The 27,674-nt window shown below is 52.8% G+C and overlaps 3 protein-coding genes and 2 non-coding genes across 5 annotated transcripts; 3 read left to right on the plus strand and 2 right to left on the minus strand.

Annotated features, from left to right (window-relative positions):
- Positions 1 to 120: 120 nt before the first annotated feature.
- Positions 121 to 1,814, plus strand: BO95DRAFT_365528 (CCR4-NOT core DEDD family RNase subunit POP2; the record flags this gene model as incomplete). The annotated part of the gene is made up of 3 exons (XM_025582700.1): positions 121 to 222; positions 259 to 672; positions 834 to 1,814. 3 exons carry the CDS (start codon positions 121 to 123, stop codon positions 1,812 to 1,814), a joined length of 1,497 nt encoding a protein of 498 aa, XP_025441195.1.
- Positions 1,815 to 2,884: 1,070 nt separating this feature from the next.
- BO95DRAFT_443856 (peroxisomal copper amine oxidase) lies at positions 2,885 to 5,403 on the plus strand. Its single transcript, XM_025586746.1, has 3 exons — positions 2,885 to 3,621; positions 3,672 to 4,922; positions 4,998 to 5,403. Exons 1-3 carry the CDS (start codon positions 3,168 to 3,170, stop codon positions 5,342 to 5,344), a joined length of 2,052 nt encoding a protein of 683 aa, XP_025441196.1. The 5' UTR covers positions 2,885 to 3,167; the 3' UTR covers positions 5,345 to 5,403.
- Positions 5,404 to 22,947: 17,544 nt separating this feature from the next.
- BO95DRAFT_t191 lies at positions 22,948 to 23,028 on the plus strand. Its single transcript has one exon. It is a non-coding gene; the product is annotated as a tRNA-Glu (tRNA).
- Positions 23,029 to 23,327: 299 nt separating this feature from the next.
- Positions 23,328 to 23,408, minus strand: BO95DRAFT_t192. Its single transcript has one exon. It is a non-coding gene; the product is annotated as a tRNA-Glu (tRNA).
- A 1,096-nt stretch (positions 23,409 to 24,504) lies between these two features.
- On the minus strand, positions 24,505 to 26,976 carry BO95DRAFT_432793 (uncharacterized protein; the record flags this gene model as incomplete). The annotated part of the gene is made up of 5 exons (XM_025585070.1): positions 24,505 to 25,374; positions 25,430 to 25,448; positions 25,983 to 26,366; positions 26,425 to 26,747; positions 26,821 to 26,976. The coding sequence occupies 5 exons, from the start codon at positions 26,974 to 26,976 to the stop codon at positions 24,505 to 24,507; spliced, it is 1,752 nt and encodes a 583-aa protein (XP_025441197.1).
- Positions 26,977 to 27,674: the final 698 nt, after the last annotated feature.

Here is a 27,674-nt window from a genome sequence, read left to right on the forward strand (position 1 = left end):
TGCTCGTGCTCGTGCTCGTCTCGCCCTTGTTCCTCTTATTCTTACAGCTATCATCCGAGTTCCTCACCTTCGAACCCGATTTATGACGGTTGCTCAGTCCCCCGTGTTCTTACATCGATAATGCCACCTCCTGTCGGCAGATACGGGCCTGCTGGCCTGGGTGCTTCTTCATATACCCACTTGCAGCAGGCCCATCTTCAGCAGCAACACCAGCAAGCAGCGGTCGCGGCGGCCCAACAACAACAGCAGCAGCAACAGCAACAGCAACAACAACATCACCCCGCCCACGCCCAATCCGCCAACACCGCTCTCCCTCCTCCCTCCCTCGGTGGTCACCCGGGTTTCGCCGCCGGGAATCCCAATACCAACATCAACCCATTCACCCTCTCCGGCTCCGGCATTGCAAATGGCATCTCGGTGGCAGGCTTTGGCGGAGGCGCCGCGGATGCAGGCGGTACTGGGCTCGCCAGCCATGCGGCTCAGATGGGCTTCGCCCGAGGGGCGCAGATGCAACAACAGCAATTACATCAGGCCCATGACGGGCGGCTCGCGCTCGAGTCCAAGGCAGGCGGTGCCGTGAAGACGCGGATCCGGGATGTATGGAGCCACAACCTGGCTCAGGAGATGGCCATCTTGCGGCAGTTCGTGGAGAAGTACCCGTACATCAGCATGGTAAGGCGCCTACTCCTCGACTCGAAACGTGGATGGGGACGGCACGCAACACACGCTCGCGCAGTCATCGCTCTAGCCTAAACCGCGCTTACCACTTTCTGTCCTATCGCGCGCATCGCATTGCAACTGTTGTGTAAGCTAACGGGAACCAATCGTCCTAGGACACCGAATTCCCCGGCATCGTCGCACGCCCGATTGGAGCGTTCACCAACAAAGCAGACTACCACTACCAAACCCTCCGGTGTAACGTCGACCTCCTCAAAATGATCCAACTCGGCATCACCCTGTTCTCTGCCGAGGGCGAGGTCCCGCCCCCGAATGCCACCGACGCCAATGGTCAGCCCCTCGGCAACAGCCTCGTCCCGGCCCCTTGCACATGGCAGTTCAACTTTCGGTTCTCGTTGGAGGAGGATATGTACGCCCAGGAGTCGACGGCGATGCTGGCCAAGGCGGGGATTGACTTCACGATGCACGAGAAGAACGGCATCGATCCGTTCGAGTTTGGCGCACTCCTGATCAGCTCGGGACTGGTCCTGCTGGACGACGTGCACTGGGTCTCGTTCCACTCCGGCTACGATTTCGGTTACCTGATGAAGATCATGCTCTGCAAGCCGCTGCCGGAAAGCGAGGAGGAGTTCCACAAGCTCTTGAACATCTTCTTCCCGTCGCTGTACGATATTAAGTACCTGATGAAGCACGCCGGGCGCAACCAGGCCGTCAACGACATCCCCTTGACCCCGGCCGCGGCCCAGATCCTGACGAATCTCGGTCAGAAGTCGGGTCTCCAGGACATTGCGGACGAGCTGGGCGTCAAGCGCGTGGGAATTGCCCACCAGGCTGGGTCCGACTCCCTCGTCACCGGTGAGATCTACTGGAAGATGCGCCAGCTGGTCTTCGGCGGCACCATCGACGACTCGAAATACTCCGGGCAGATCTGGGGCTTGAACGGCCAGATGCCAGCGCTGCTGTACCACATGCAACCTCACCAGACTCCCAACCTCAATGGGGCCACCATCTACTCGGCCACGGGCACCCCCAGCACCCCCAACGCTGGTCACATCGGCGGAAGCCAAACACCACACACAATGACCCCCGGTGGTACTGGCGGTGTATTGGCACAGTTCCAGGCTGCCAAATCGTGAGAGATCTTTCTGGTCCGCGCTGATCGGCGGTCCTCATCGTCTCCCTCCTTTTTCCAGGGTATTCGAGCCAGATGCGCCGAGGTTTACGATCTCGCCTTCGCAATCCTCCCGAACATTTAACTCTTTATCCTTTTCGTTTCTGTATAGGAACCTACACTGCGGCCCACGATAATCCCGCCCATCCGAGGGTGTTTTCGATATGGTGGATACATATGTGCTTTCAATTGCTGATGTCTAAGCCGGGTTTACTGGTTTGTCTTTGCCTTATCTTCTTATTTAGCTGGTCTGTACCCGGTGGGAGGGATGGGAGGAAACCCTATACGATTTGATGGATGTACATAGCATGTGGCATCGGTTGTGCTTTCTTGGTGCATTTGTTCCTTGTTCGTTTGTGTTGCTAGTTTGCTCTCTCGGTTCGTCCATGGAGTTCATCGCCTGAAGTGCCTTCGTATAGTCTTGGAGGTGGGGTTTCTGCAAGGGTGTATGGTGTTCTTACGGCTGGAATATGATCCTATATTTTTTTCCTCTCTTTCATACTGTTGTGGTGGCGTTTCCGGGACTTATCTGCTGAGGGAGCGATGCGGTGCGATACCCGATCGGCTTCTTATCACTGAGCGTAAAGAAATTGTCATTTTAGAGATAGGCTCCAGTTTGAATTGACATATTCCGATATGTGTCACTTGAGGGGTTTGCCACTTCCGTTGGCAGAACTGAGTCTAGTGTATGTGGGGATGCGATAGGTGGAGAGAGCGGGGAGAGGGTTTGACAGATCGCATTGGATTACTATGTGTGATTACTACTACCTAAAGCCTACGAGGTAAGTTACCTACGGAGTAGTCCAGGCTATCAACCCCTCATCCCGCAAGTGAAGCATTGGGTAAAAGCATGCGAATGCTGAGTCTGGCCCGCTCAGGTTCTCATTTCCGCTTTCGGCTGCCTCGGCCACATATCGGACGCTAGACTAGGTTGGGAAAAGGGATCCGGGTCTTAGGTTTATCGGCGATGCACCCATGATTCTCTATCCGCTTATCGTATACACCGCTGCTGTTATCGTTCATCCGGAACGAAGTCACTCAGTCACTCCTACCCTTCATGCAGATGGCTGTTGGACACGGTTTGTTTTAAAACCCACTGGGTCCGCCCTTCATGGTTGTCGGAATAACTAAAGAGTCTCACAAGACTGTGCTGGAAGTTGTGTCTGTGTCTACTCTCTCCAGCATCCGCCGTGATTATCTCCCGGCTCTACCCCACACTTTCTCATATTTCTAGAATTACATACTCCTCGAACTCCGGACCCCACGAGGACACAACGACCAAACACTACTCCCTTACCATTCTCTAACTTTGCACATCATGGTTCTCGACCGCTTGCAACAATTGGCTCACCATGTCAAGGCCACCGCGCCTCCTCCTCACCCCCTCGATCCTCTTTCGACATCGGAAATAGATACCGCGGTGGCCCTGATCCGCAAGGAGCACGGCAAAGTCAACTTCAATGCGGTCACGCTCTACGAGCCCCGCAAGGTCGAGATGATGGCCTGGCTGGCGGATCCTCAGAAGACCCCTCGCCCCGTCCGTATGGCAGACGTGGTTGCCATCGCGCCCGGTGGCAAAGTCTACGATGGCATTGTGGATCTTGAGCAGGAGAAGGTGATCGAGTGGAAGCACACACCTGGCGTGCAGCCTCTGATCACGATGGAGGATCTGCAGGAGGTGGAGTCGATCGTCCGCAAGGACCCTAAGGTTATCGAACAGTGTGCTATCATCGGCATTCCCAAGGAAGAAATGCACAAGGTCTATTGCGATCGTGAGTTTCGATCTTCGGTACTTTTTGATGCTGGTATTGACTGGATTTAGCTTGGACTATCGGATACGACGAGCGCTTCGGCACCGATGTCCGCCTGCAGCAAGCCCTCATGTACTACCGCCCGCACGTTGACGATTCTCAATACACATACCCCTTGGACTTCTGCCCGATCTTCAACGCCGAGACGAAGGAGGTCATTCACATCGATATTCCCCCTGTACGGAGACCGATCAGCAAGGCCCCTCCTAACAACTACGACGTCAACTCCATTGAGAAGGATGGTGGCTTTCGCACGGATATCAAGCCCATCCACATCACCCAGCCCGAAGGTGTCTCCTTCAATGTCAACGGACGCAACATTGACTGGCAAAACTGGAACATCCACGTCGGATTCAACTACCGCGAGGGTATCGTGCTCAACAACATCACATTCAACGACAAGGGCAACGTTCGCCCGGTCTTCTACCGTCTCTCGCTCGCGGAGATGGTCGTCCCCTACGGTAACCCCGAGCACCCCCACCAGCGCAAGCACGCTTTCGATCTCGGTGAATACGGCGGTGGCTACATGACCAACAGTCTCTCCCTGGGCTGTGACTGCAAGGGTGCCATCCACTACATGGATGCCGCCTTCGTCAACCGCGCCGGTGCCAGCACCATTGTTAAGAACGCCATCTGCATCCACGAGGAGGACAACGGCATCCTCTTCAAGCACACCGACTTCCGCGACGAGTCGGTTATCGTGACCCGCGCTCGCAAGCTGATCATCTCGCACATCTTCACCGCCGCCAACTACGAGTACTGCGTGTACTGGATCTTCCACCAGGATGGCACCGTGCAGCTGGACATCAAGCTGACGGGTATTCTGAACACCTACGCCATGAACCCCGGCGAGGACACCAAGGGCTGGGGCACCGAGGTCTACCCCGGTGTCAACGCGCACAACCACCAGCACCTGTTCTGTCTGCGCGTGGACGCCAACATCGACGGGCCCAACAACACCGTCTTCCAGGTCGACGCCGTCCGGGGCCCTGGCGAGGTCGGCAGCGCCGAGAACAAGTACGGCAACGCCTTCTACGCCAAGAAGACCAAGTTCAACACCCCGCGCGAGGCCATGTCGGACTACGACGGAAACACCAGCCGCACCTGGGAGATCGCCAACACCAACAAGCTCCACCCGTACAGCAAGAAGCCCGTGACCTACAAGCTGGTCAGCCGCGAGGTGCCTCCTTTGCTTCCCAAGGAGGGTGGTCTGGTCTGGAAGCGAGCTGGATTCGCTAGACACGCCGTTCACGTTACCAAATGTGAGTCCCACACCTCCCGCAACTTCTTTTTGCTTGCTCCCCAATAGACTTGGAAACTAATCTTGGCTGAAACAGACTCCGATGACCAAATCCACCCCGCGGGCCGCCACGTCCCCCAGACCTCCGGCGAACCCTCTCAGGGTCTCCCGGCCTGGATTGAGGAGGCAGGCGCCGACAGCTCCATCGACAACACCGACATCGTGCTGTGGCACACCTTCGGCCTGACCCACTTCCCCGCGCCGGAGGATTACCCCATCATGCCGGCCGAGCCCATGACCCTCCTCCTCCGGCCCAGACACTTCTTCGCCCGCAACCCGGCCCTGGACGTGCCGCCTAGCTACGCGCGCACGCCGTCCCAGATCGCGTCGGATTCGTGTGGCTGCTCGTGCAAGAAGAGCGATGGGTCAAGTGTGCAGGTTTGATCATCTTGGCGGATCGTGACTTTTTTCTTGTATATACCATTGGTTAGGTTTTATTGGATTTCTTTTTTTAGTTTGAAGGTTGCTGCATGGCTGTAGGAAATCGTCTTGGATGCAGAGTATTCACGGCGTAGAGCTATTCACTGGGTTGGAGCTACGTAGATGGTGGTTGGATTAGGTGCCAGGTTCCTGGATGTGAATCTTGGATGGTCTTGTTCTTGTGAATGTTCAGGGTTCTTGGCTTTTGTCTAGGCTGTTCACACCATTCATTGTCCTTATTCATCATTCAATCACACATATTGTGTGAATGGCTGCCGTTCCATTCCTTTCCGTGAGCTTCATCCTCAAGCCTAAATACTCCCTCTTCTCCCTTCTTCTCCTCCTTCTTTTCTTCTCTTCCTTCTCCTCTCTTCCATTTCCCTCAACCTTGTTCAACCAACATTTTTAACCATCTTCTTCCATCAACCATCGTCATCTGCCTTCTTCATCCTCCATCTTCGACATACACCATCCATCCACTTCATCCACTATCGTCATCCACCTTCTACGTCCTTCATCAACCACCTTTGTCAAGCACCATCCTCGACCTTCGTCCATCTTCTTCAACCACTGTCTTTATGAACCATTCTATGGACTCTCCCCCTTTTTTTTAGAGGACTGGACGCACCGGGACGTGTCGAAGCAGGTCGGCAAGATTGAAAGGAGAGAGTGGACTGTCTTGGACCATCTGAGCCCCTGGGAATCTTGCCTTTTATTTGCGCTTGCTAGCGCGAGGAAAGTCCACACTGGAAAGTTCAAAGTCGCGGGGTTCGAACTTCGCCTCGTGTCCAGTAAGTCGTCGTCCCTGTAGGTGCGTTTTCCCAAGATTCTAATGCCTACTGTCTGACAGAGAGATTCTACGTCATCATCTCTTATCTCGCCCTGCTCAGGATGGATCTCGTCGGATTGGAATGGCTCTATACGATGACGAAACGCGAGGCGCTGGAAGAGGTGCTTGAGTGGGAGCATTAGGGTCGGGACCGCTTCCGGACACCTCTGTGGTGGGCTGGGGTGGGCAAAGGCTGACTGCCTCGAGGAACCAAGTGGAGGCGTGAGACTATGCCTAGACCCCACACACCGTGGGGCTCAAGGCTACCGGCCCGGTGCAGAGGACATCGTCTTTTACGATGTCGCCAGATTGACGAGGTCGAGGATCTTTCAACGATGCGATCGTGCACCTCAATGGCCTGGACTTGAAAGACTTGAAGACCATGGTGGGTGGTAACGAATTGATCTCCCAGGGATCAAATGGAGCGGTGAAGATCCTGCTCGATCTCTAGATACGATGGACGTCGAATGAGTGAGCAGGTACGAATACTATAGCGCACCAAGGACTCCGGTGAAAATGCCTACCGAGCTGAAGTAAGTTTGTTGTCCTAAGGGACAGTCCGTCTGTGCGTCGTGACTAAAACAGACGGCTGATAACGTGCTACGCAGCTGGTTTTCTGGAACCCGCCCTTCCTCGAAATGTACCCAGACTGACGTTCTTGATGGATAGGTCGCAACCTCGACGAAAGTCTTTTCGGGGTCCGCAATTATCTTCAGATGGTAAGTAACCCCTTCTGTATTGTGCCTTTAGTAATTGCAAATGATTCTGATCGTGAAAGATTGCTAGATCTAGAAGGTTTTGTTGACGAGGATAACGCGGTCTTCATCTCTGCAGCGGAAGCATTCTTGGAGAGCAGCGGATCATCCCAGAAACGAACTTGCGTCGATAAGATTCCGTTTGCCCATGGGCTGGTGCCCCGTTGGGCAGTGGTTAAGCCCTTCGTGGGGTATCTAACGGCATGAAGACCTGGCGTTCGATGTTATGTCCATTGCCAGGCTAATTTGTTTCGGACCCTAAGATCACGGAGAGAGAGAATAGGCAGATCTTGCCACTCGCACAGCATCTGGCCTCAGCGTGCCACTCACACGGTTGGGATGGAGATCTTTGTCAAGCCACCTTCGAGCCTTTTCAACCATCCGAGGTCCGATGAAGCCCGTGCCACTCTGATAATTGCGGCCAGCATCTTTTCCAAGCCTCAGCGATGTCTTTCCAGCACCGCAAAGTCCAATAAAGCCGGTGCCACTCAGTCGTGGGCAGTCAACAAAGACCGGAATTCAGGCTGTAATCCTCGATCTGAGCCCGCACGACCTCCGCAGGAAGATCGTCAGTTCCGTCTATATCGGGTATGTATGCATGTGCTTCGGGAACAAGTTTTTCGACAGAAAGAATGCATCCGATCATGAGGTCCGTGGTCTAAAGGGCAATCCTCAAGGCTGGTTTGCCACTGTGACTGAAGATTCTCTAAAATGGGAGGAGCTCATTGCTGTTTCAATACATGCATGCACTTCTTCTCAATAACATCCACATCAACGAGCTTCAGTCAGTCCAGGAGGAGCGGATCGAACATCTTGCTCCTGCTTGTGTTTTTTCTCTTGTTCGCTCTTGCTCTCTCGCTCGCTCGCCCTCTTTCCATCCGCGTCCAGAACATCCCAGTTCCCCAGTATTTTTCTCTCGACTCTGTGCCAAAACATCCGAAAGGCGCAAAGTCGACCGACGCTTCCCGCACTATAAACTGTCGCGCAAGAATGGCAGCTGCTGAAAGGAGGGACCCATTTTCAGCTTGGAAGGACACTGCGATGTATGTTGGTCTCGTTCTGCCCAAACGAAAAGTCCATCCCGAGGCTTCTCGATGGCTATCTCTATGGCCCGAACTGGAGGTCGCACAGCAGCAGGTGAGGTTCAAGGGAGTCGCGATACCGGACGTCTTCCAGATACCCTATCACCAACCTCTTTACCTGGTCCAAAATCTGTCCTTGGCATGCTTTCAAAAGTCTGCGATCGAGCCCGGACAGCCATTGAGGCACTTGCCATTCATAATCCAGTCCAATATTTCAACCTCCGGAGCGGATCTCGCCTGACTGTATAGTCTTTTGAGGAACCATTCGAGGCTGGTCAGAGAGTTCCTTCTGGATTTATGGCTGCTGAGCGGGTAATGATCGGAGAAGCGGCGTCGGTGATGGCTGGAGAAGTTGACACAGATGTACAGAAGATGTCTCTCGATATGACCATCTCACTTGAGCAGAATGAAGGACAACAAGGAGCCCCAAAACTGGCGCTGTGGAACGGGCGTGGGATGCTGACGTTCGCAGAACAACTCCGAGCGATAAACAGATTGATGCGTCACCACAGGACTATCGAAGTAATCGAATTCTACTTCGTGCCTTGTGTTTTTTGCGATCACTTTGTCACCATGGTATGGGTATGTCTTTTCTTTTTCGCGTTGGCTTGTTTCTCCCCTACCGCGTGAGCGGAATGTGCTCCTAGGTTGGACTGAGCTGACTTGTGCTTAGTACACCACAAGCGCCCCTCCTACAGTTGAGGAGGACGATGCCTCCGCCCCGCGATCGCCGCCGCGAAGGGGCCGTGTTCAGGGGACCGGCTCGACATCAACTTTGACCCCGATGATGAAACCTGGGATGGAACCTGGGCTGTGTTTGTGTGCGACCCAGCGCCCCTTTTTCTAATGACTAACACCACAGTCATACTGACTCGCCCGTGGAACTCCGAAACTAATAATTAGGTTATGCTCGAAGAGGATTTTGAGCCCCGTCTCCTTAATCTTAACTATACCGAAGACCTGGCCTCGGCAGTATATATTAAGCAGCTGCTTAGCATCAAGACGCAAACGGTGCGGGTCCGCTAGGTCTACAGCTCAAAGCCCTTCCGCCAGGAGCTCTGCGCGCTGAATATTTTGCACAAAGATTTCCAGATGTATTGGCAGACCCTGCTAGCGAACCGCCTCGACATCCTTTCTACAGTTGACATATACAGCAGCATCGCAAAGCGGAGTATTGCTCTGGCTGGTCTTCCGGCTAAATTAGAATTCAATAAGATACAAACCGCCGCGTTTTATATACTATCGCATCTAAATAGGCCGCTCGGAATGGTCCAAGGACCGCCTGGGACCGGTAAAACCTATTAGATACTCGCCTGTCTTCTGCTATTTCTTCGCCACCCGCGCTAGAATAATAAGCCCCACCAGCTGCTTGTTATTCCCGCATTCAACAATATCGTCAACAAGATCGCTGTGAAGATGAAGAGCATAGTAGCCCAGCGGATTAATATCGATACCAGTGTATACCCGCAGCTTGTCATTCGGTGCTATGCGATCAACACTGAGACTGACATATACTAGATGCCAGCCTCTAAAGCAAGACCAAAAAAGAGACGTCCGCCTATCATCCAGAAGAAAGATATTCCCGATGCTGAGAACGCTCTAATCGATAAACTAAGTCTTGTTACTACAGTCCGAGAATTTTACCGACGGCAGACCGCACGGCCAACCAATTCCACTAATCCCCGGGTGCGGCATATATTGCTTAGTCTCGGCCACCGCATGCTAGAGATGGCGGGGATCGTGCCAAGCCACTGGGCCCCCCCCCCCGTCGGCAGCGCACCGCGCCTTCCGGGAGTTCTTCGCTCAATTCAGACGCGTTCGCCTTCCTCGGCCTAATCCCCTATAGGGGTAAGCGCTACATTCCACTTGGTACCAGGGGAGATGTCCGCTGTTGCCTTTTACAGCTGGAAAGAGGTTTACTTCCAGCGGCGACGGTCCGTAGAGCCTGTGCCTTTGTCTGGGATTCTTTTATGGATTTAATTCATGTTAGCCTGTATGGCTATACTGAACCGTTCCAGTCACTTTTGTTTGATCTCTTCTGCAAAGCCGCTCGCCGAGTCGACGCATAAGCGACTTCCTGAGCAGCACGGGACAAGTCTTCTGCGATCCGACTGCACAGACCCCATAATGTGTGCGCTCAGGATGCTCTCAATCAGCGATGCGCCATCTTCCTGATACAGCTCGGACAAAGTCAGCTCAACCATACACTACGCACCGAGTTTGACGTGAAAAGTCACACAATGATTGTGCCCCTCGACCATGAAGGAGGAACAATCACCTTTTCTCTCCAGCCACATTACAATTAATTGTGATACAGGCAGTTGGAAGATTTCTCCGTGTGTGACAGAGACAGATTGCATTACCGACGCCATCAACATCCACGCGAATGAACTTGGCCTCGGTTGGTGCTTCCAATAGTGCAATCCAGAAACATGCTATGCCGCAAGTTTTCCTTTTGACATCATCGGCCAGCTCTTCACCGAGCATGCGGAGCCGCCCCTTGAGCGCGAGGAGATCATTCGCCGCCATGCCGCCCGCGCGCCGAACCGCCATGATCTTGACAATCCTCTGCAGGAGGAGTTCAACCTTGTGTGGCCCTTTGACCACAATGCCCTTCGCAGGCTTGTCCGCGACAGCGGCACCTGGTCCGTCCTTCTCCGCCTGATTCGCCGCCTGACCAACTTCCGCGAGTGCGCCCACGAGCGTGGCTCCGCCCCTGAGGCCTATGCTGATGTTGCAGCTATGATGCACGTCATAATGACCACCCTCAATGCTCGCATCGCCAATCTTCCGCTCCCCCACTGAGGGTCGAGCCTCTTTGCTCTTTCTGGTTCTGTTGAACGGCAGTGGCGGCCCCCTGGGGCACGCGCACACCCAAATGTTGCTTTCTGATATTCCTGAGAACTGCGCCTCATTAAGCGCTATGAATCTGCGGGAGCGCCCAGCATTAATCGTTGTGGGCAAGTTGCCTCTTCTCTCTGGAAAAAAAGCGCCCAAACTTCAACATCTAACGGCTAGTCGTATAGATTTGCATCCAGGGTAGAAAGGCTATATTCTACTGAAGCGGGTTCTGAGTCTGTCCACAATTTGATAAGCCAGACTGATAGCCATCCCACCCGATGACTGTTAGAGAATGGTTGAGTGCACACATGCAAGGGGACGGTGATTGTGCCACCAAAAATGATGGCGACGCCCTATTCTTACTCGATGGAGGCGTATCTGAAACTGTTATCTCCAGTTCTATGGCCCCTGCAATCGGTCGGACCCAATCTTTCCAGATTCCGAGAGACCATCGAACATGGGCTCTCCCTATGCGGAGTCAACACAATTTGCTCTCCTAACACTAAGTGTCGCTCTGCTAGTTGGCGACAACTACCAACTCCACCTAACTGTCATCTCCTCAAAAGCATCGAACCCATTGCGAAGCCAGCTTTCTATGTCTCTATTTGCGCGCCTAGTGCTTGCTAGAATGTCGCATTTTTCTTAAACCGACAGCGCTCTGGCTTCCACTAACTGTCACTTGGGTCAGCGGAGGTCGTGCTCAGCAGTTGACCATGGCAAATATCGTGGCAGCCCACACGGTCCCCGGTCCTGTAATATCTGGACCTTCCCCGCCTCCTGCAGGCACACCCGGCCTGCGGTCCTGGCTGGTTGGGCAGAATTACACATGTGGAGAGGATCAAGCTATCCCGGCACCACTAAGGTGCTCGGTAATGAGTTCTCTTCCGCCTGAATCAGTTCTTCCGCCGTGGAGAGCAGTACGTATGACAGATGACGAAACTTGATTCGCCTATAGCGGTACTGACTCTGGCACTAGACATGGCACTGACATTGGCCAGCATTCTTCGACCGTTGTCAAGCATCCTGTTCAGTTCATGCGATATTCTCAGCCGGGGCTCGCTCTACAGGATGATTGATTGTGTCCCAGAAGTGAATATGGTTGCTTCCATCCTGACATTTTCGAACGCTACTCTCAACTTCACGAGGGATGTGGCAGTCACAGCAGTCCGGCATGTATTCGGACTCAGAGAACGCTTTCGAACTGATTGCAGCAGTACAGATGAAGAAAGCATGCGCCAAAAATGATCAACCGATAGAATTATGACCTGTCCATAAGCAGTCCGGTAAGGGGTCATGCCAGGAAGGGTGGCACGAGAGCAATCAAGCACTGTACCGTGTGCGATGTACAGCCCCAATCTGACCACCCCGGCTCAAACCTGACCACTCCTGCCCAGACCCGCCCACATAAACAGCATCAGTACCAAGCCTCGCAGGACTCTTCTGCAGGACCATCTTCAAGAACGCCCCTCCGGCAACTCAGCATGCCATTCTCTGGATGATCATAAGCCCTTTCAGGAAGAATGGCTACGACTTGTCTGAAGAGTGATCGACGTGCTCGGTACACGACCAGATACACAGACCCAGAAGACCAATTGCTGCTGCATTACGTCATTACGAAGAGGTTTTCTTCGCCTTTAGCACCCCGCGGGTGGTGGCTTTCCATTTGAAGACCGCGCGTCTAAAACCCTGACTGGGGACTTCGACCGAGCGAGGCGGGAGAGCGAAATGGTACCCTATATCCGATGTGATCCCTCAAAATGCGATTTCCTATGTTTTGCTGAAGGGGAATTGCGCAGATGTCTGGCTTAACGGCTGCTTGCATATGCATCCGGCATATAGACTTTGCCGTTATAAAACAGCATACTGGATCCGTTTTCTGACACCTTGCAAACTCCGAGGTCGTGTGGAGGTAAGAGTTCGACCTTCGCATGGATTACTGGTTCATGTTGCCTTGTTATTGTTACTTCTTGACAGATTGCAACGAAAGTACCCAGCGCTTCTTAGTCCAAATATCGCAAAAGACCTGTCCACAGAAGAGAGGAGGCAGCTGAAACGCAAAGATCCGCAGTCATCCTTGGTTTGCGGGCTCGACACCTATAACCGCCTTTACACCACTCATTCGATGTGCTTATCTTGCAGTCCGTCCTGTCCGCATACGCAAAGCTGCACATGGTGTGAGGTGAGACCTTGACCGGATTTGACACCATTGGCTCGCAGCCATGCTACAGAGTTGTACTCACTCGCGCTGCCTTCGACTCTGCGGCTATATCAGCTTTGCAAGATATTCTAGACGAGCTAATCGCCTCCGTTGCAGTGGACCAAACTTACTTCTTTTCATGCAAAGCTTTATTGCTGTGAATACGATGAGCAAACTCAATAACATTAGACTGATCGCATGCTACATTGGTAGCATGTCATCGTGCGTTCTTCCTGCATTCTACGATTGCGCCTCAGCTTCATTGAGGCTTACTTGAATCTAGTCCATCAATGCAGAATAGCTGAAGAGGCTCAGACCTGCGACTTACAAGTTTTGTTTTCCAGAAGAGAAGAAAATAGATGACGCAGTTGGAAGACGCTTTTGGAGAGCTTCATAAAAGAAGTAAAATGTCCTCGCGCAGTGCCCCTGCGGTGCCCGCCGAGAGGCATGAAGATTCCCCACATGGAACCCTAATCCGTCTCCCATAAGACCAACAGCGAGTCTAGAGTTGACGCCGCGCTGGTTGCGCGCGGGAAATTCTCGTTCAGCGCAAGCGCGAACATACCGTTGGGGCACTGTCCTCGTGGATAAGAGCCTCGGGCCAGTCGCGCAGCACGGACGCGTCGACGACTTGCGAGCCTGTCTGGTCTGGAACCTCTCAGGCAACGAGCTTCCAATTTATGTACGCAGATCTCGAATCTGTTTAGGCACCCTCATCTCAGACGGATTGACGGTAGCACGCGACAAACATCAAATGCGGTGGAAACGAACGAAGCCAAACCTGCTGTTCGTAGCTCTACCTACATGAACTTGTCACCCGTCCGCAGCCGGCAAAACAACCCCTGCTTTTACCTCTGATGAAAAAAAAGGTGTATGTCAACATTGAGCTCGCACATCGAAGACACCTGTTTGTGAGCGATGAGGATCACCCAGGAGGTTATCGATGGAGAATATGGGGAAGTTGCGTACATTGATTACAGCCTCTTCATGGTTTGGACTCTGAACCGTGCTGTTTCAGATTGACTTCATGTCTCTCTGCATCGAACGGGGTCAGTACCCAGTGTCTACCATATCCACTAGTCACGCTGCCGCGCCCTGCGCTCTTTTTGTTGTTTCGATGCGGGTGTTCCTGTTCGTCTGGGTCTTCTGCCTCGTTCTTGGGTTTTGTTTTCTCTGTGCGCCCTTCGGGGCAGGATTGATTGTCTTCTGCGCGTGCCTGCCACGACCAGCACAAAGTCCGGGATTTCAACTTCGGCAATGACCTTTAGTATTGCGTTTGCTATAACGAGCTCGCTAGCCAGTTGTCTCTGGGCTTTTCGCATGACAAACTTATCAACCACCGATGGTTATGCGATCTCAGGTCGAGACAAGAGCAGCATTATGACGAGGAGCCTTACGCCTCTGAATAGTTGGAAGTCATAGGCATACCGAGAAAGGCACTTTGGGACGAGTCTCACAATAGGACCCGAGCTCGCAAATCCTCAGCGACATGTCGGCGTATCCATGAACAACCAAACTCTTGGGGTGCGATTTGTTTGGCTGCCGCCACTACAACAACTTCCCAACAATACATTAAGTCAAAGGAAAACCGCCTCACGTCCAGGGGAATAGGGATAAATTGCATGAGACAGACGGAAGAATTATGGAGGCTTACTACCATCATCGATATCGTCAGAAGTATTCGGGGCTCATGAAGTCAGGCGATTGGCACCAGCTCACTAACCGCGATGAGACCAAATGGCCTCTTCCGAGTTGCGGACTCTTTGATATGCAGGTGATATTGACGCGGATCTTGCGGCTTTCAGGCATTCTGATACCGATGGACTTGGTGCAGAACACCGGGTAAAAGCTTCAGAGCTGGGTATCAACGCACAATGCTGGCGGGTTTGTTGATACGATCTGCCACAAGACGGCAGATATCTCCTTCCGAGTCGCTGCTTCTGCTTAGGCATGTTTTCAATCAGTGGAGCCAGCTCGCAAGCTCAGCTATTTCAGAAGTTTCCGGGGAACGAGTTTACAATGGTGCATTCCAGGTAGCATGACCATTCCGGGCTCCAGCATCTGGAAGAATGAATTTCAGAGGGGGAAAAGATCTCTAGTCAGGTGCTGGATTCCCCCATCTAGCCTAGAACCGGCTGAAGCTAAGATTCTTCTCTTCCTCAAGCCACCGGACAGACGGAGCCATCGGGATGACCTGCTGCAGTAATCCGACGACCATGGCAGTCTCTTCATATGCTACGACCCGGATAGTATAGAGCAGTTCACTCGCCTTATCATCGTACACGCCAAATTTGAGGAGACGAAGAACAGATCAGGCATCACCACTAGGTCTGGAGGCCAGCACCTAGGCCTTATTCATAGGAACTGGGTGACCGGTACCCCCCGGCGTCCAAGGAGGGAATCCCGATGGAGGTGCGGATCCCCAAACGGTGCAGTGGGCAGACTTGGACTCACGTCCACAGCTACGAAGCCAAATGTCTGGTGGTCTGGGGGCGTATTCTCAGAGAAGAGGCTCACCTTGACCAGGGGTAGTCCACAAAGCTGGCGCAAAGCCTGAGCAATTTGCGGGGCGCCTACCGCTGGGTCTCGGTGAACCCACAGGGTGTGCGTGAGCCTCCTCCGGTCTGGCACATTACCGGAACGCCGTTCCCAAAATCGCCGGCAGACATCGTCGGGGCCATATGAATCATCGAGCGTCCTGGGTGGAAGGATGACCCTGTGCTATGCATGGCTGGGGAGGAGCAAATCGAGAGGCTGGGTCGCCAGTTTGATCGCGCGGTTCGGGATGGCGACGGAGACGTCAGCATTATCTAAAGCAGTGTCGGCAGGTTTCTCCGGCGGATTAACTACATCAGCCATACAGAGAATAGCCGCTGGTTCGGCAAGAGAATGCTGTCCGAGATTCCGAACCGGCAGGAGCGCATCCCTGCAAGCTGGATGACGCGGATGCGGAGGCCCTGGTTCACGAGAGTCCTCGCTGATCGAAGGAGGTGGCGCAGTGGTTCCCAGCTCAGGACAGAATCTTTGCAGACAGCGGACCCCAAGGAAGTACAGTGGAAGTATTTGGTTGAGTTATCCAGTACTTTAGCACACCGCAACGCGCAGGACTTTGAAGAAGACATCAAGAACGGCCTAGCATATTCGGTAGCACTGTTATGCTGAGTCTGAACCCAGTTCGTCTGCTTCTTTCCTGCGACAGTCGAGTTTCCATGCAAATTTCAAGCGGGCTACTGCAGGAGCCTGTTTCAGAGCCCTGCAGAGCTTCCTTTGCGAGAACACAGTACTTGCTATCTATGGAATCAGGATTTCCAGCGCCCAGAGCTCGAGCGACTCAACCTCGTTGAAGATTAGACACGCTGAAATACAGCAGACCGCGATCAACAAGTTTTGCCGATGGCATTCTGGCTGCTGTTGGAACCCTGCGTGTATATCAACCGGCCCGCCTCACAGGGGCAGATAGTGCGTGCTAATATACCTGGGTGCCGTATGCGTGCGCTGTCTTACCATGGTCATGGTCGGGTATTCCGGCAGCCCATTCAGAACCTTGATTGGCCTTTTCCTCTTTTCCCATGGCTCTCAACAAGACAGAGGGTAGAGAGCTTTGGCCTCCAGCGGAGATGGGGCGGGAATCTCACGGCTTCTCCCATCACCCTACAGCTTGGACAATATCGTTGCGTGATTGCAAACGACCTCAGCTTCATTGAGTTGGATGCAAGGTTATGCGTGACCCTATTGTATTGTGACCTAACTTAATACTATTGAGGCTTGTATTGCAGTTGACCTCTCCATGGCTCTCTGCACGAGAAGAATTGATATGCTCCTTCTCTCTCTATACAACTCACAGAATGCCGGTATCAACGAACAGCTGACAAATCGGTACGCAGATGCTAGATGCAAGCCTCAGGTATGTACTGACAGTAGACGCAGCTCTAGGATTTGAGGTGAGACACACCTGTCTACGAGGGGGGAAGTTACCATCGGAGGACTCCGACAGCCAGGTTGGGGTAGCCCTGGGGAGACGCTCAGCAGCAGCTCAGCAGCAGCTCAGCAGCCCAGACGACCAGTTTGATGCTGCCCCGGCCAAAAGCCCAACCATGCCTGTCAAGACACAACCCGACCTCTTCAAACACACCCCGACCTTTTCAGACACCCACCATGAACCAGAATACTATGCGCACCGCGAACCTCTCATTCCGGAATCCGATTGGCCAATAAAGCCTAAACCCACAGCTTTTGAGCGGTGGCTGGGTATTCCGGGTTGAGACCTGTCTTGGCCGCGTGACCCCGAGAAACCCATGAGTTGTGCCTATGATCAGAATGAGAGGAAAGCACCGTGGACCACTCCGCGAGCCGCTGGTTCCCGTCCATTCAAGTATCATGAGTTGACCTCCCTATCCTGCTTCGATGAAAGTTTTAGCCATAAGTCCCACAATACGGCCATGCTGGATCTGTCAAGGTTGACTGCCACGGGCATGATGAGCGTATTCGCCAAACTGGACAATTAGGCAAAGAGTTTATCGACGCACGACCAAACAACCATGGAGTGGACGGGAAGTCTTATATCATGTCAGATATACATAATCAAGGTTAACCACGATGTACTCGCCAAAAAGGTACTTTGGTTTGAGCTCCGCAACTCAACGCGCCGGTTACTTCTTTTTATGCAGCGGCCAGGAGGCCTGGTGATCAGATTCGTGACAGCTTTACTCTCAACGAGAAGCTATACCCTGGGGTCACTTCAGAGTCCAAGATCACCATAAGCACTACGCTGTACAATTGGCACTGGCCCGTCTCCAATCAATCAAGCTAATGCGATACATGAGACGCAATAGACAAGCAGTTGCGAACCGCAGACTCTGCTGAGACTGATATTCGTGCTTTTCTGGGACTGATCGGCTATTTGATCTCTGGATTCCTCCCTCGGGTACGGTATACTTCATGACTTCCGAGGGGTGCAGAAAGCTGTCGCCAGGCCAAATTCTCTGGCAGATGTTGAGCCAGTGGTGCTGGTAGGCCTCAGATGCTGTTCGTCGCCTCTATGAAGTCGATGATATCACCATCGCCATCATCAAAATCGTTATCATCATCACTTAATCCTCCAGCACTTGCCTGCTTGACATGAGCAAAAGGATGTTCCTCGTTTCTTTGACAAGACTCCGTTGCGGTAACAGGGGCTAGCTACAGTCTAGTATCTGTGGACAACCCCCAAACCTCAAAGAGCGCACTGTGGAAAATGTCGAGAAGATCAATTTAGCTCTTGATTTCTTCAGTCGCTACCTGAACTCGATCAAATTCATCAGTCACAAGCAAAACTCGAAGTGGACTTCTTCATCAAACCGCTCAACTTCGTCAGGCTAAAATCTCTCGGCGACCGCCTCGGCGAAGGCACTGTGACTCGCTAACAAACACGATCTCGTGTGTTAAGCAGCTGGGGATCTTAAAGTCCCACAGTACGCGAACGATCAAGGTGTCACTTCAGTTGTTCGCAAGAAGCAGACCATAGATCTTACTCAGTATGCTGCTCGCCACACCTGAGATCCCCTCTGCAAGCCCGTGCGGGTTATCGAGGTCCGAAAAGACAATTACTGCTTAGAGGACTCAAGGCTTAAGTGAGGCTTCGTCACATTGCACTTACCAATAAGGTTGAAAAGGTTGTCTCGCTCAACTACATGGGGCGAGGAGGAGCCAGAATCTGCTCCAATAATTCGATGGAGCCCTCACAGTGTTCCTTCTCAGAGACAATGCTAACCTCATACGCAATGTCCGGCTCGGCTTCTCTGGCAATGACGGCCAGTTCCCATCCCAAAGCGCAAGCTTTAACTTGAGTGACTTTGTGTGCTTACACACAATGATGACTGTGTCAGTGTTAGGATGCTAACTATAGTCTCACTGCTGACTATAGCATCACTGCTGACGTCTCTGTCCCCCCGGCAAGACGGCCGTGCTTGGTTCTTGCCCTGGGGAGTCAAGGAGCACTGATCCTTAGTCGCTACGACCCCAGAAGATTCCACAATTTGGATTCCTTCATCAAGGATCAAACAAAAACGGTCGCAGGTATCGTCTTTACTTACAGCTGCAGCTCATGCCTGCGTGTGCCATGCGACTTCAAGCCATGGCCATGGACCTCATTGTCGCTGGTAGGCACGTGGCTAAGAATCTCGAGCAACTCAGAGAATATTCCGGGTAGATCTACGGTCGCTATCCTAATACAACCATTCAAGCAAAGCTTGGGGATGGGACGACAGCAGTGGCTATCAAAGCGACATCTGCCTAGTCGGCTCCTTTGAAACGCGGTAGAGACTTGAGTGTGATGATTGGGAGAGTATTTCATGCGTGAATCCACGCTCTCTCGATAATGCGACAAGAATCCAACGGGAGTTGTTTTGTTTTCCAAGAAGACATCTTCGGCATCCTCGCTGATGCATTAAGACATGTGTCAACTGCACACGAGATCCAGAACCGCTCAGCAGCCGCCCATGATGAAACAGACGGCGATCATGTTAAAACAATGGGGTCAGGTACACCGACCTCCCCAAGGACTTCAGTGGGACAACTTGAGCGTCGTGTCATACTGCGCGTGGTCGCAGAGATAAGTGACATTGTGCAATCACCACGTCCGATTATCCGGACATTGAGGAAGCCCATGTCTTACCTTCCTCTCTCATGAAGTCTGAATCTCTTCTGGCGAAACAATCCAGCGCATCAGATCCGTTCCTTCTGCCATGTTATTGATCAAACATGTCTATAACACGCGAGCGTTCCACGACGAAATGTTCAAGTGAGCCGTCAGCTGACGAAACCTCTCTCATTCTCCTCACCTTCGTCAGATGTGACGCCAGTAGCAGCATCGTCTGCCTACCCATCTTCAACACTAAGTGTCCTCAGCAGTCAGTGATGCAGTCAAAACAGTATCATTCAGCGAGAGACAGCGCGTCACTCATACCCCTAATTCGCAATGCCTCTATCTAGTATGGCTGGATGGGTCATGAATACTCTATAACTTCATTGAGGTAAAAGAATCTAGAGGACTAGGTAACAAGGTACGGAGCATGTGAGGTCGAAGAGAATAGCCCCACGTTTCACTTGACAATCAGCTACACACACTCCCTTCTTGAACATAACACATACGTGTCTGAGCTTTTTACTCTCACAACTATTGACATGGGATAGTTTCTGGCGACTCGATTACCCATGCCTACTGCCCAGCTCGGTTGAAGTCCGGCTTTCTGAGGATCGTGAACCAGTATGGGAGAAACATCGGAAAGGATGCCACTTGAACATCAACCTCCGACTTGGAAAGAGGTTGTGACGCGAAGAAAGTCGTCAAAGTGATGACAGTTTGGCAAAAGGATGCGGCCAAAGCACTAGAGGGTTTTAATTAAAATCTTGCCGAGACCTCAAATCTTACTCCCTACCCACGGTTGCAGAGTATCCAACTCTAGCTACCTCAGTGTGCTCTGACTTCTTCAATCACTTCCACCTCATACTCTCGGTTGTATCCTCTCATCAGGAGTTACTGAAATGAATGCTTCATGACGTTCATGCGGGACTCGCTCCTCCATCGGCAAAAGCGGTTCGGCACCAGGGACATTCTGGAGTTCCGAGACCCCGATACAGACAAGCCCCGCCAGTGGAACAGGTTCCTGGGGAAAGAGATCCAAGCTCAGGCCATGAATCCGGAGCTGCGGCGGGAATGAGCGCGTGAAGAATGGGGAAACGGTTGGCCGTTCTACAGTGCACGCGTATGTGATGCATGGGTGTACATGTATGTGGCCATCAAGTACCTGACTGCATCACAACGAGCATCAGGCTACCCCGGTAATTCCAACACCGACAGGCGGATTCGAGTTGATATACACGGTAAATTTGGTTGCTTGGTCGCCAACGTCATGATTTGCGCCATAGCAATGACACTCTTCTTCTTGGTCGAGCGGTGATTACTATGCCTCTCAACAACCATCACCTTATCATCCAAGTTAACCACCCAAAACTTCATTACATTCACTATATTCCGGGAATGCCAGATCATACGCCCATCCCAGGTACCTTATCTGATGCTGTTTTCACGTCCTGGACTGCCCCTGTTCTTGTATACGGACCACACTGTACTGTGGTACGTCCGACAACTTTGGATGCACCATTGGAGGGAAACGGAGCCAACTGCTCCTGCGTCTAGCCTTTTCGAGTCGAGAGGGAAATGCGCCACCTCGCTTGGAAATGCAATTTCATGCGAGAATTAGCATTTCAGCAGATGGCAGACGGCAGACTCAGCGTGGACTAATTCGGGCAAAATGTGGACAATGCTTATCCTAGGCGCAGGCAACCAGCGCTACCTGGATCTTCTCAGCTTTCCTCGTGATCGGCTTCGTTTGCAGTCAAAAGACAGAGTACAGATCAATCTTGCTGCGCCTACGGAGTACTTACAATAGAGAGAGTACGGGGGTTGGGTGTGGGAGTTGCTGGGGGGCTTTCCCATGGGGGTTATGAAGGGCCTGTAGGGTCATTGATGTTTCGTTGTCGTTTGTCTGCTGTTTTGATACCCCCGCGCCCCGGCAATGCTGTCGAGGCTGCCCCCGTTGAATGAACCCCGGAATTGCCCCTCCGGGGGCGGCGGGAGAACGCAGACCATCAGTCTCCACGGCCAAGACGTCCGACTCGAACCATACCGCGAAGCTTGTGCGGACCCGGAGGGCTAAGCTAGGGGGCGATACGGATGCAGAGTATGCCGGTTTCTATATGGATGGGTCCTTCGTGGCCCTGAAATTTGCGACTCCAGCACCGGACCACGGGGCATGGGCGATTGTTGCCGATGAGATTAGGAAGGTCCTGGAACCACTGGGCACCTACGCGAAATCGGTGGCCCCAAGGAAGGGGCTATGGCTCGTCGGGATTAAGGATACTTCTAAGGCCAACCAAGCCATCGGGTGCGGGTTTTGCTTGTTGGTCTTCCTGTAGCTTTTGCACTTAGACGCAATCAAAGCTGTCGCACTTGATGCAGCGACTCACTCAGGCAGTCCTTACCCATCGCACGGAGAAAGGAGTACTGAAATGCCATACGGAAGAAGACTAATAACGACTATGCAGAGGCAGCATTCGAACCTGCACCGCTTGTCCATACCCCTCCCTTTGAATCTGCCGTACTTGGACCTCCCCGCGCCCTATCAGCCAGCACTATTCAATGGCCGGAATGGTGCCTGCTGGAAACCAAGAAATCCCCGAAACTTGATCCGACGGTATAAGGACGATAATGACCAGAATGGTGGCGATCCTGTCGAGACATAATTGAGACAGAGAGACAGCTGGGGACCACCGCTTCGATAGCCCAGGCCCAGACAGCCCAGTATGGAGCCATTTCTTGGGAGGCAATTCTGACATGCTCTGCATTCCGTCTTCGTGCTGGTCAGCAACGTCCCCACATGAGACTCATTTAGGGCAAGGTGGGATTGAGATTGCATCTCCGAGTTGGTATTAAGCCACTAGCCTCCGATTGCTCGGACAGTACTGTATATACTTCGAATTAGAGGTGCGATCTATTCTAGAAAGAGGGATATGTGACGTCGGAAGTCTAGACCACACACATCGTGGATGAGCGTCTAAACCTCCCCTGCAGCGTAGAAATATGTATCCGTCATACCCAATCCCCAGATTCTGAGATCAATCAACAAGCGCTGCTATCTCCATGAAACCAATTCAAACAGACCACCAGTTCACTCCCGACATTCCACCCACCCTCGCATCACAGTAGCACAATAGTCCCGGATTGAGGCCGAACCATGGCGCCGGGTTCTTAGAGTTGACGTGAACCACACCGTGACAGCACAATGACGATATATTTTGTAACAGAAGCCCTTTTTCAACAACCATCCGATGTGGTGTAATGGCTAACATCGCTGTCTCTCATTGAGAAATCACAGCAGCTCGGGGTTCGATTCCCCGCATCGGAGTTCGCTTTTGGTGTTCGTTTTGTCAAATACGCAGTCGGTCCACCAGGCCGACCAAGTCTGTCTGCCTTTTGTGTTTTTTTTGCATAGCAATGCGCATCCATACTCAGTGCGCAAGTAGATCTCTTATCTTACTTATAAGAGAAAAAACAAAGAGGCCAGGCTAAGATAGAAAGAAGTCTCTGGGTGTGCGTGCATGATACCAAATTTTCGGTCGGTTGTTCATACAACCAACCTTCTGCCCCTGCACAGTGGGCCGGGCCCGCCCACCCATATAAGAATATATGGGAGCAAAAAGTTAACTCCGATGCGGGGAATCGAACCCCGAGCTGCTGTGATATCTCATTGAGAGACAGCGATGTTAGCCATTACACCACATCGGACCTTGTTGAAATAATGTCAGAGCGTTTGCCAATACATACTAAAGTATGAGAGCCCCTGTGGTGTAATGGCTGACATCGGACTGGGTTTCCAACCCAGAGCACAAACTGTCTCTCACACAGCAGCTCGGGTCGATTCCCCGCATCGGAGTTGCCTTTCTTTGCCTATCCATCTTCTAGATAGACCTTGAGCAATCGGCCATGGAAAAGGCGGATTTGGTAGATTGGATGAACGAATAATTGATTGATTGTTTGTTTGTTGTTAAAGATAAGATACATAATATCACTGTCGTATTTTTTCTTCTCGGCCGGGGTAACAATCTCCCCTCTAGTCGTACATTGAGGTAGATAGACGTTGCTATACACAAACAAACAAAAAAAAAACAAAAGACAACCCCGATCCGGGGAATCGAGCCCCAAGCTGCTGTATGAGAGACAGTTGACTTGTTGATGTTTTTGTGATGCTGCTCGGCACGCATCTCTAAGTTATTTGCGCAGTTGCGAACGTGGATGATGTCGGGTGTGCTTTGCTTATTTAGGCGCAGCTGTACGAAGCCAGCCGAGAGTTGCCTTGTGGATTCATGTTAGGTTAGTGAGGCCTTTGGAGCAAGCAAGCCTAGGCGATTTAGACATCGGCACTGGATCCACCCATTTCAGACCCTCATGTAAATCTACTGTATGTGGATGTCAATGCACGAGTGACTACCCTCGAGAGACCAATGGAAGGCTGCGCAACCCAGCGTCCATCAAGACATAACTAAAATGTACTGTCCCATAAAGCGAATCCCAAACTATCAACCCTAAACGCCAGGAGCAACGCAGCGCAACGCAAAGCAACAGAACAGAATCACAAAAACACAGCAAGCAGAGTAGGTAGTACATCACACATAACCATGCCATGAGATTACCAGCGTAGACGCAAATCAGCTTCATCCCATGACCGGGCATACCATAAGCATCATCCATCCATCCATCATCAGCCCACCCTCAGCTCAGCTCAGCTCAGCTCAGACCGCCCCATCCCAAACATAAACAAAACACCCACCTCCCACCTCCCTCGTCACCACAAATCACCCCTAGCCCAAACCCAGACCACACCTCAAACCCGCTTATCCCTCGCCTCCCCCTCCCGCACCTCCCCAAGCAAGCCCACCAACTCCCTGCCCCCCTCACTCTCCCTCCCCTCAATCTCGAGCCCCCTTTCCACAAACCGCCGTGCCTCCTCCCACCTCCCCATCTCCACCAAGCACTTGCCCCCGCGCCACCACGCCTTCACATTGCCCACCGCCTTGCTCTCGACACTGCACCGCGCATCCACCAGCGCCTCGACCCACAGCCGCTGGCTCATCCACGCCTGCGCCCGGTTCGCGTACAGCCCCGCCAGCTCGTCGCGCGCCAGCGTCACGGGCTCCCACCCGGGCCGGCCCAGCGCCATGTCGATCGCGTACCCGTACAGCCGGGCGGCGTCGGCGAAGTGGTTCTTGCGGTAGGCGGCGTTGGCACTGTCCCGGAGTTTGGTGATCTGGGCGCTGCGCTTGGGGTTGATGGGGAGCGGGGGCGGGGGGATCTGGTTGGGCGTTTCGAGGAGGGCGCGGTGGAGGGAGTTTAGCGCGGTGAGTTCGGATTGGAGGGTGGATGTCGATGTGGAGGGGTGGGTGAGGGTGATGGCTTTGGAGGTTGGGTCCAGGTGGAGCGGGAGGGGGTTGTAGATGTCTATGCTGGACATTTTCGGTTGTTGTGGTTGCTGTTGTTGTTGTTGTTGTTGTTGTTGTTGTTGTTGTTGTTGTTGTTTGGTGGTTTGGTGGTGGTTTATTTTGGTAGTGGTGTTTATGAGGTGGGTGTTGTTCGTGTGGAGTAGGTTGATTGTTTGGGGGTTTTCGTATTTCGTTCGGCTCGTTGATGGACTTGGATTCGTACAGTAGTCAGTATAGCTGTGTATGCTGTAGCTGTAGTGTAGCTGGTAAATGGTCTGTGCGGAGAGGTTAGTGTTTGAGGATTCAGGTAGAAATCCGACTCGAACTCACGAGGCAGATTGGCAGAAACCTGCAGGATGAGAAAGCAAGACGAAAAAGTGCGCACCGGCTGGACGTCCAGAGTTCAACCCAGATCAAACAAAAGATGAGCTGTCCTGATCGCTGATGGTGAGTGAGCCTTCCAAGCAAAGGCGGTGGCAGAATCCCTCCCTGCCTTCGGCGAATCCTGCCGGGTCAGATGTGTCATCCTGTTCACTAACTAAGTTACTACAAGTCCAAGCAACCAGTTCACTACCAATTCGACAGGCTTGCTCTGCTAAAGTATGTAATTCCATCTATGTAGAACCAAAATACATTCGTCATCCAATAAGTCGTCAGGTATGCCTGCGCGGCCATTACACAGGCCGTTCCCCAGCCAAATCACCATCACAGCATACAGTCATCATGTTACAAGTCAACAAGCCAGAAATGACAATCGGAAATGTGCGCCCGCAAACACCGCCCCATGGTTCGTTTCGAAGGTTTGTCTTTGGTTTTTCTTTTCACCGCATCTCCTCTCCGTCAACCCCTCTAGTGGCCGTAGCCACTGTGACTCGGCTCGTACTCCGACGGTCCGCCGTAGTGCTGACCGTGCGCCCCGCCGTAGCTGGTGTTGTAGTCGTGCAGCACGCTGCCCGTCGAGACGGTCGGGTCGTAGGCGCCCGACGCCGCCGAGCGGCCGTGCGTGGTGCTGCCGAAGTCATCCGCCTCGCTCTGATGCAGCAGGGCGTAGTCCTCATCGCGATCGCCGCGGACCGACGAGCCCATCCCCGCGCGCGACCGGAAGTCGTCTTCCTCCTCCTCGAAATCGTGCGCCGGGTTGGACGAGAACGCGGCCTTGGTGTGGGCGGCGAAGGTCGGGTCGGAGACGGCGTCGGGCAGGGTGCCGGTGCGGCGGAAGTGCACGACGTTGCGGAAGGACATGAACGCGGTGACCACGAAGAGTAAGCTGGTAGAAAAATCACATGTTAGCAAACCATCCGAGAAAGCCACAGATGACAACTCACAAGACAATAACACCCAAGATCACGGTGGCCGTGCTGATCTTGCACTTGCTGGCGTTGCCGTAGGCCCAGTTGTCGCAGCCGCTCTTCTTGCTGTCGCTCGCCCGCTTGCTGCTGGACTTGCTGTCGCTGTCCGTCGAGCTGTCGCTCTTACCCTCGCTCTTCCCCTGCGCCACGTAGCTGGCGACACAGACCCAGGCACTGAACCATAAGATGGCGTACAGGCAGTCCACGGTCGCGAAGGCGTACACATTTCCAAACCGGCGTGCGCGCGGCCACATGGGGACGGCCACTAAGTAGATGAGACCGGGGATACTGAACCAGCACTATCGACAAAAACCATTAGACTCGAGTCCTCGGCGACATTCGTCCCCCTGAAACAGATGGATGGGCACTCACCAAGGCCCAGTACCAGGCGGATCTCCCATCAATGCCACCGCCCTTAGTGAACACGGCGATAGTCAAGGCCCACGCCAGGAAGATGATAAATCCCTGGAACCCATGGATGATGTTTTTCGTCCGGCCCGGGTTGAAGGAAGGTCGGGCGACTCTCATGTTTCTGAGGAGTGAGGTGGTCGATGACGGAGGAGTGGTGGTGCCTGATGACGATGAAAGGCGCTTTCCTCTACGCTAGGAAGCGAGTCCGCGATACGATGGAGCTGGCGGATTGATCGCAGATAGATCCAATGATTCGGAGCCGCCAGAAACTGAATTCCGAGTAGATGAACAGGAAGGGATAGGCAGAAATCGTCGCAGCGACAAGGGGGATGAGAATACGGAACGCAATGCGATTGTTTATTCCAGTGGCAGCAGCAGCAGCAGCAGCAGCAGAGTCGAAAAACCGACGGCAAAGGTGAACGGGGCAACCCGATCGTGCCGCGCGGACGCTAAAGTAGAGGCGCAGGCAGGCAGAACGGTGGGAGGGGAAACAAGCGACGCAATCACCCCCGGGAATAATCTTCAACCGGCAAAAAGGAGTGAGGCACAAGAATAGCTCAAGAAAGCTCACGAGTCCTGGGATATGAGGGAGGAATAATCAGGATAGAGTAGAAGAGAAGGAGACTTTGGATTGAAAGTGGGTGGGAGGGAGGGGTGGAAGCTCGTGAATGTGGCTGTCATAACAATAATAATAATACACTTCATTCATGGAATTCATTTCATTCAGCGGCGGTAAGTTACCGTAAGGTCATCTTACCCTTCCGGGATTAGCCTGCCCGTGATCTCGGCTCAAAATAGAATTCCCAAAGCACATG

The sequence above is a fragment of the Aspergillus brunneoviolaceus genome, assembly GCF_003184695.1.
Source record: "Aspergillus brunneoviolaceus CBS 621.78 unplaced genomic scaffold BO95scaffold_42, whole genome shotgun sequence".
Lineage (NCBI taxonomy): Eukaryota > Fungi > Ascomycota > Eurotiomycetes > Eurotiales > Aspergillaceae > Aspergillus > Aspergillus brunneoviolaceus.

Coding starts and splice junctions, on each gene's coding strand:
- BO95DRAFT_443856 (XM_025586746.1), top strand. CDS start 3,168: ATGGTTCTCGACCGCTTGCAACAATTGGCTCACCATGTCAAGGCCACC. Junction 3,622..3,671: donor GCACAAGGTCTATTGCGATC/GTGAGTTTCGAT, acceptor GACTGGATTTAG/CTTGGACTATCGGATACGAC. Junction 4,923..4,997: donor CGCCGTTCACGTTACCAAAT/GTGAGTCCCACA, acceptor TGGCTGAAACAG/ACTCCGATGACCAAATCCAC.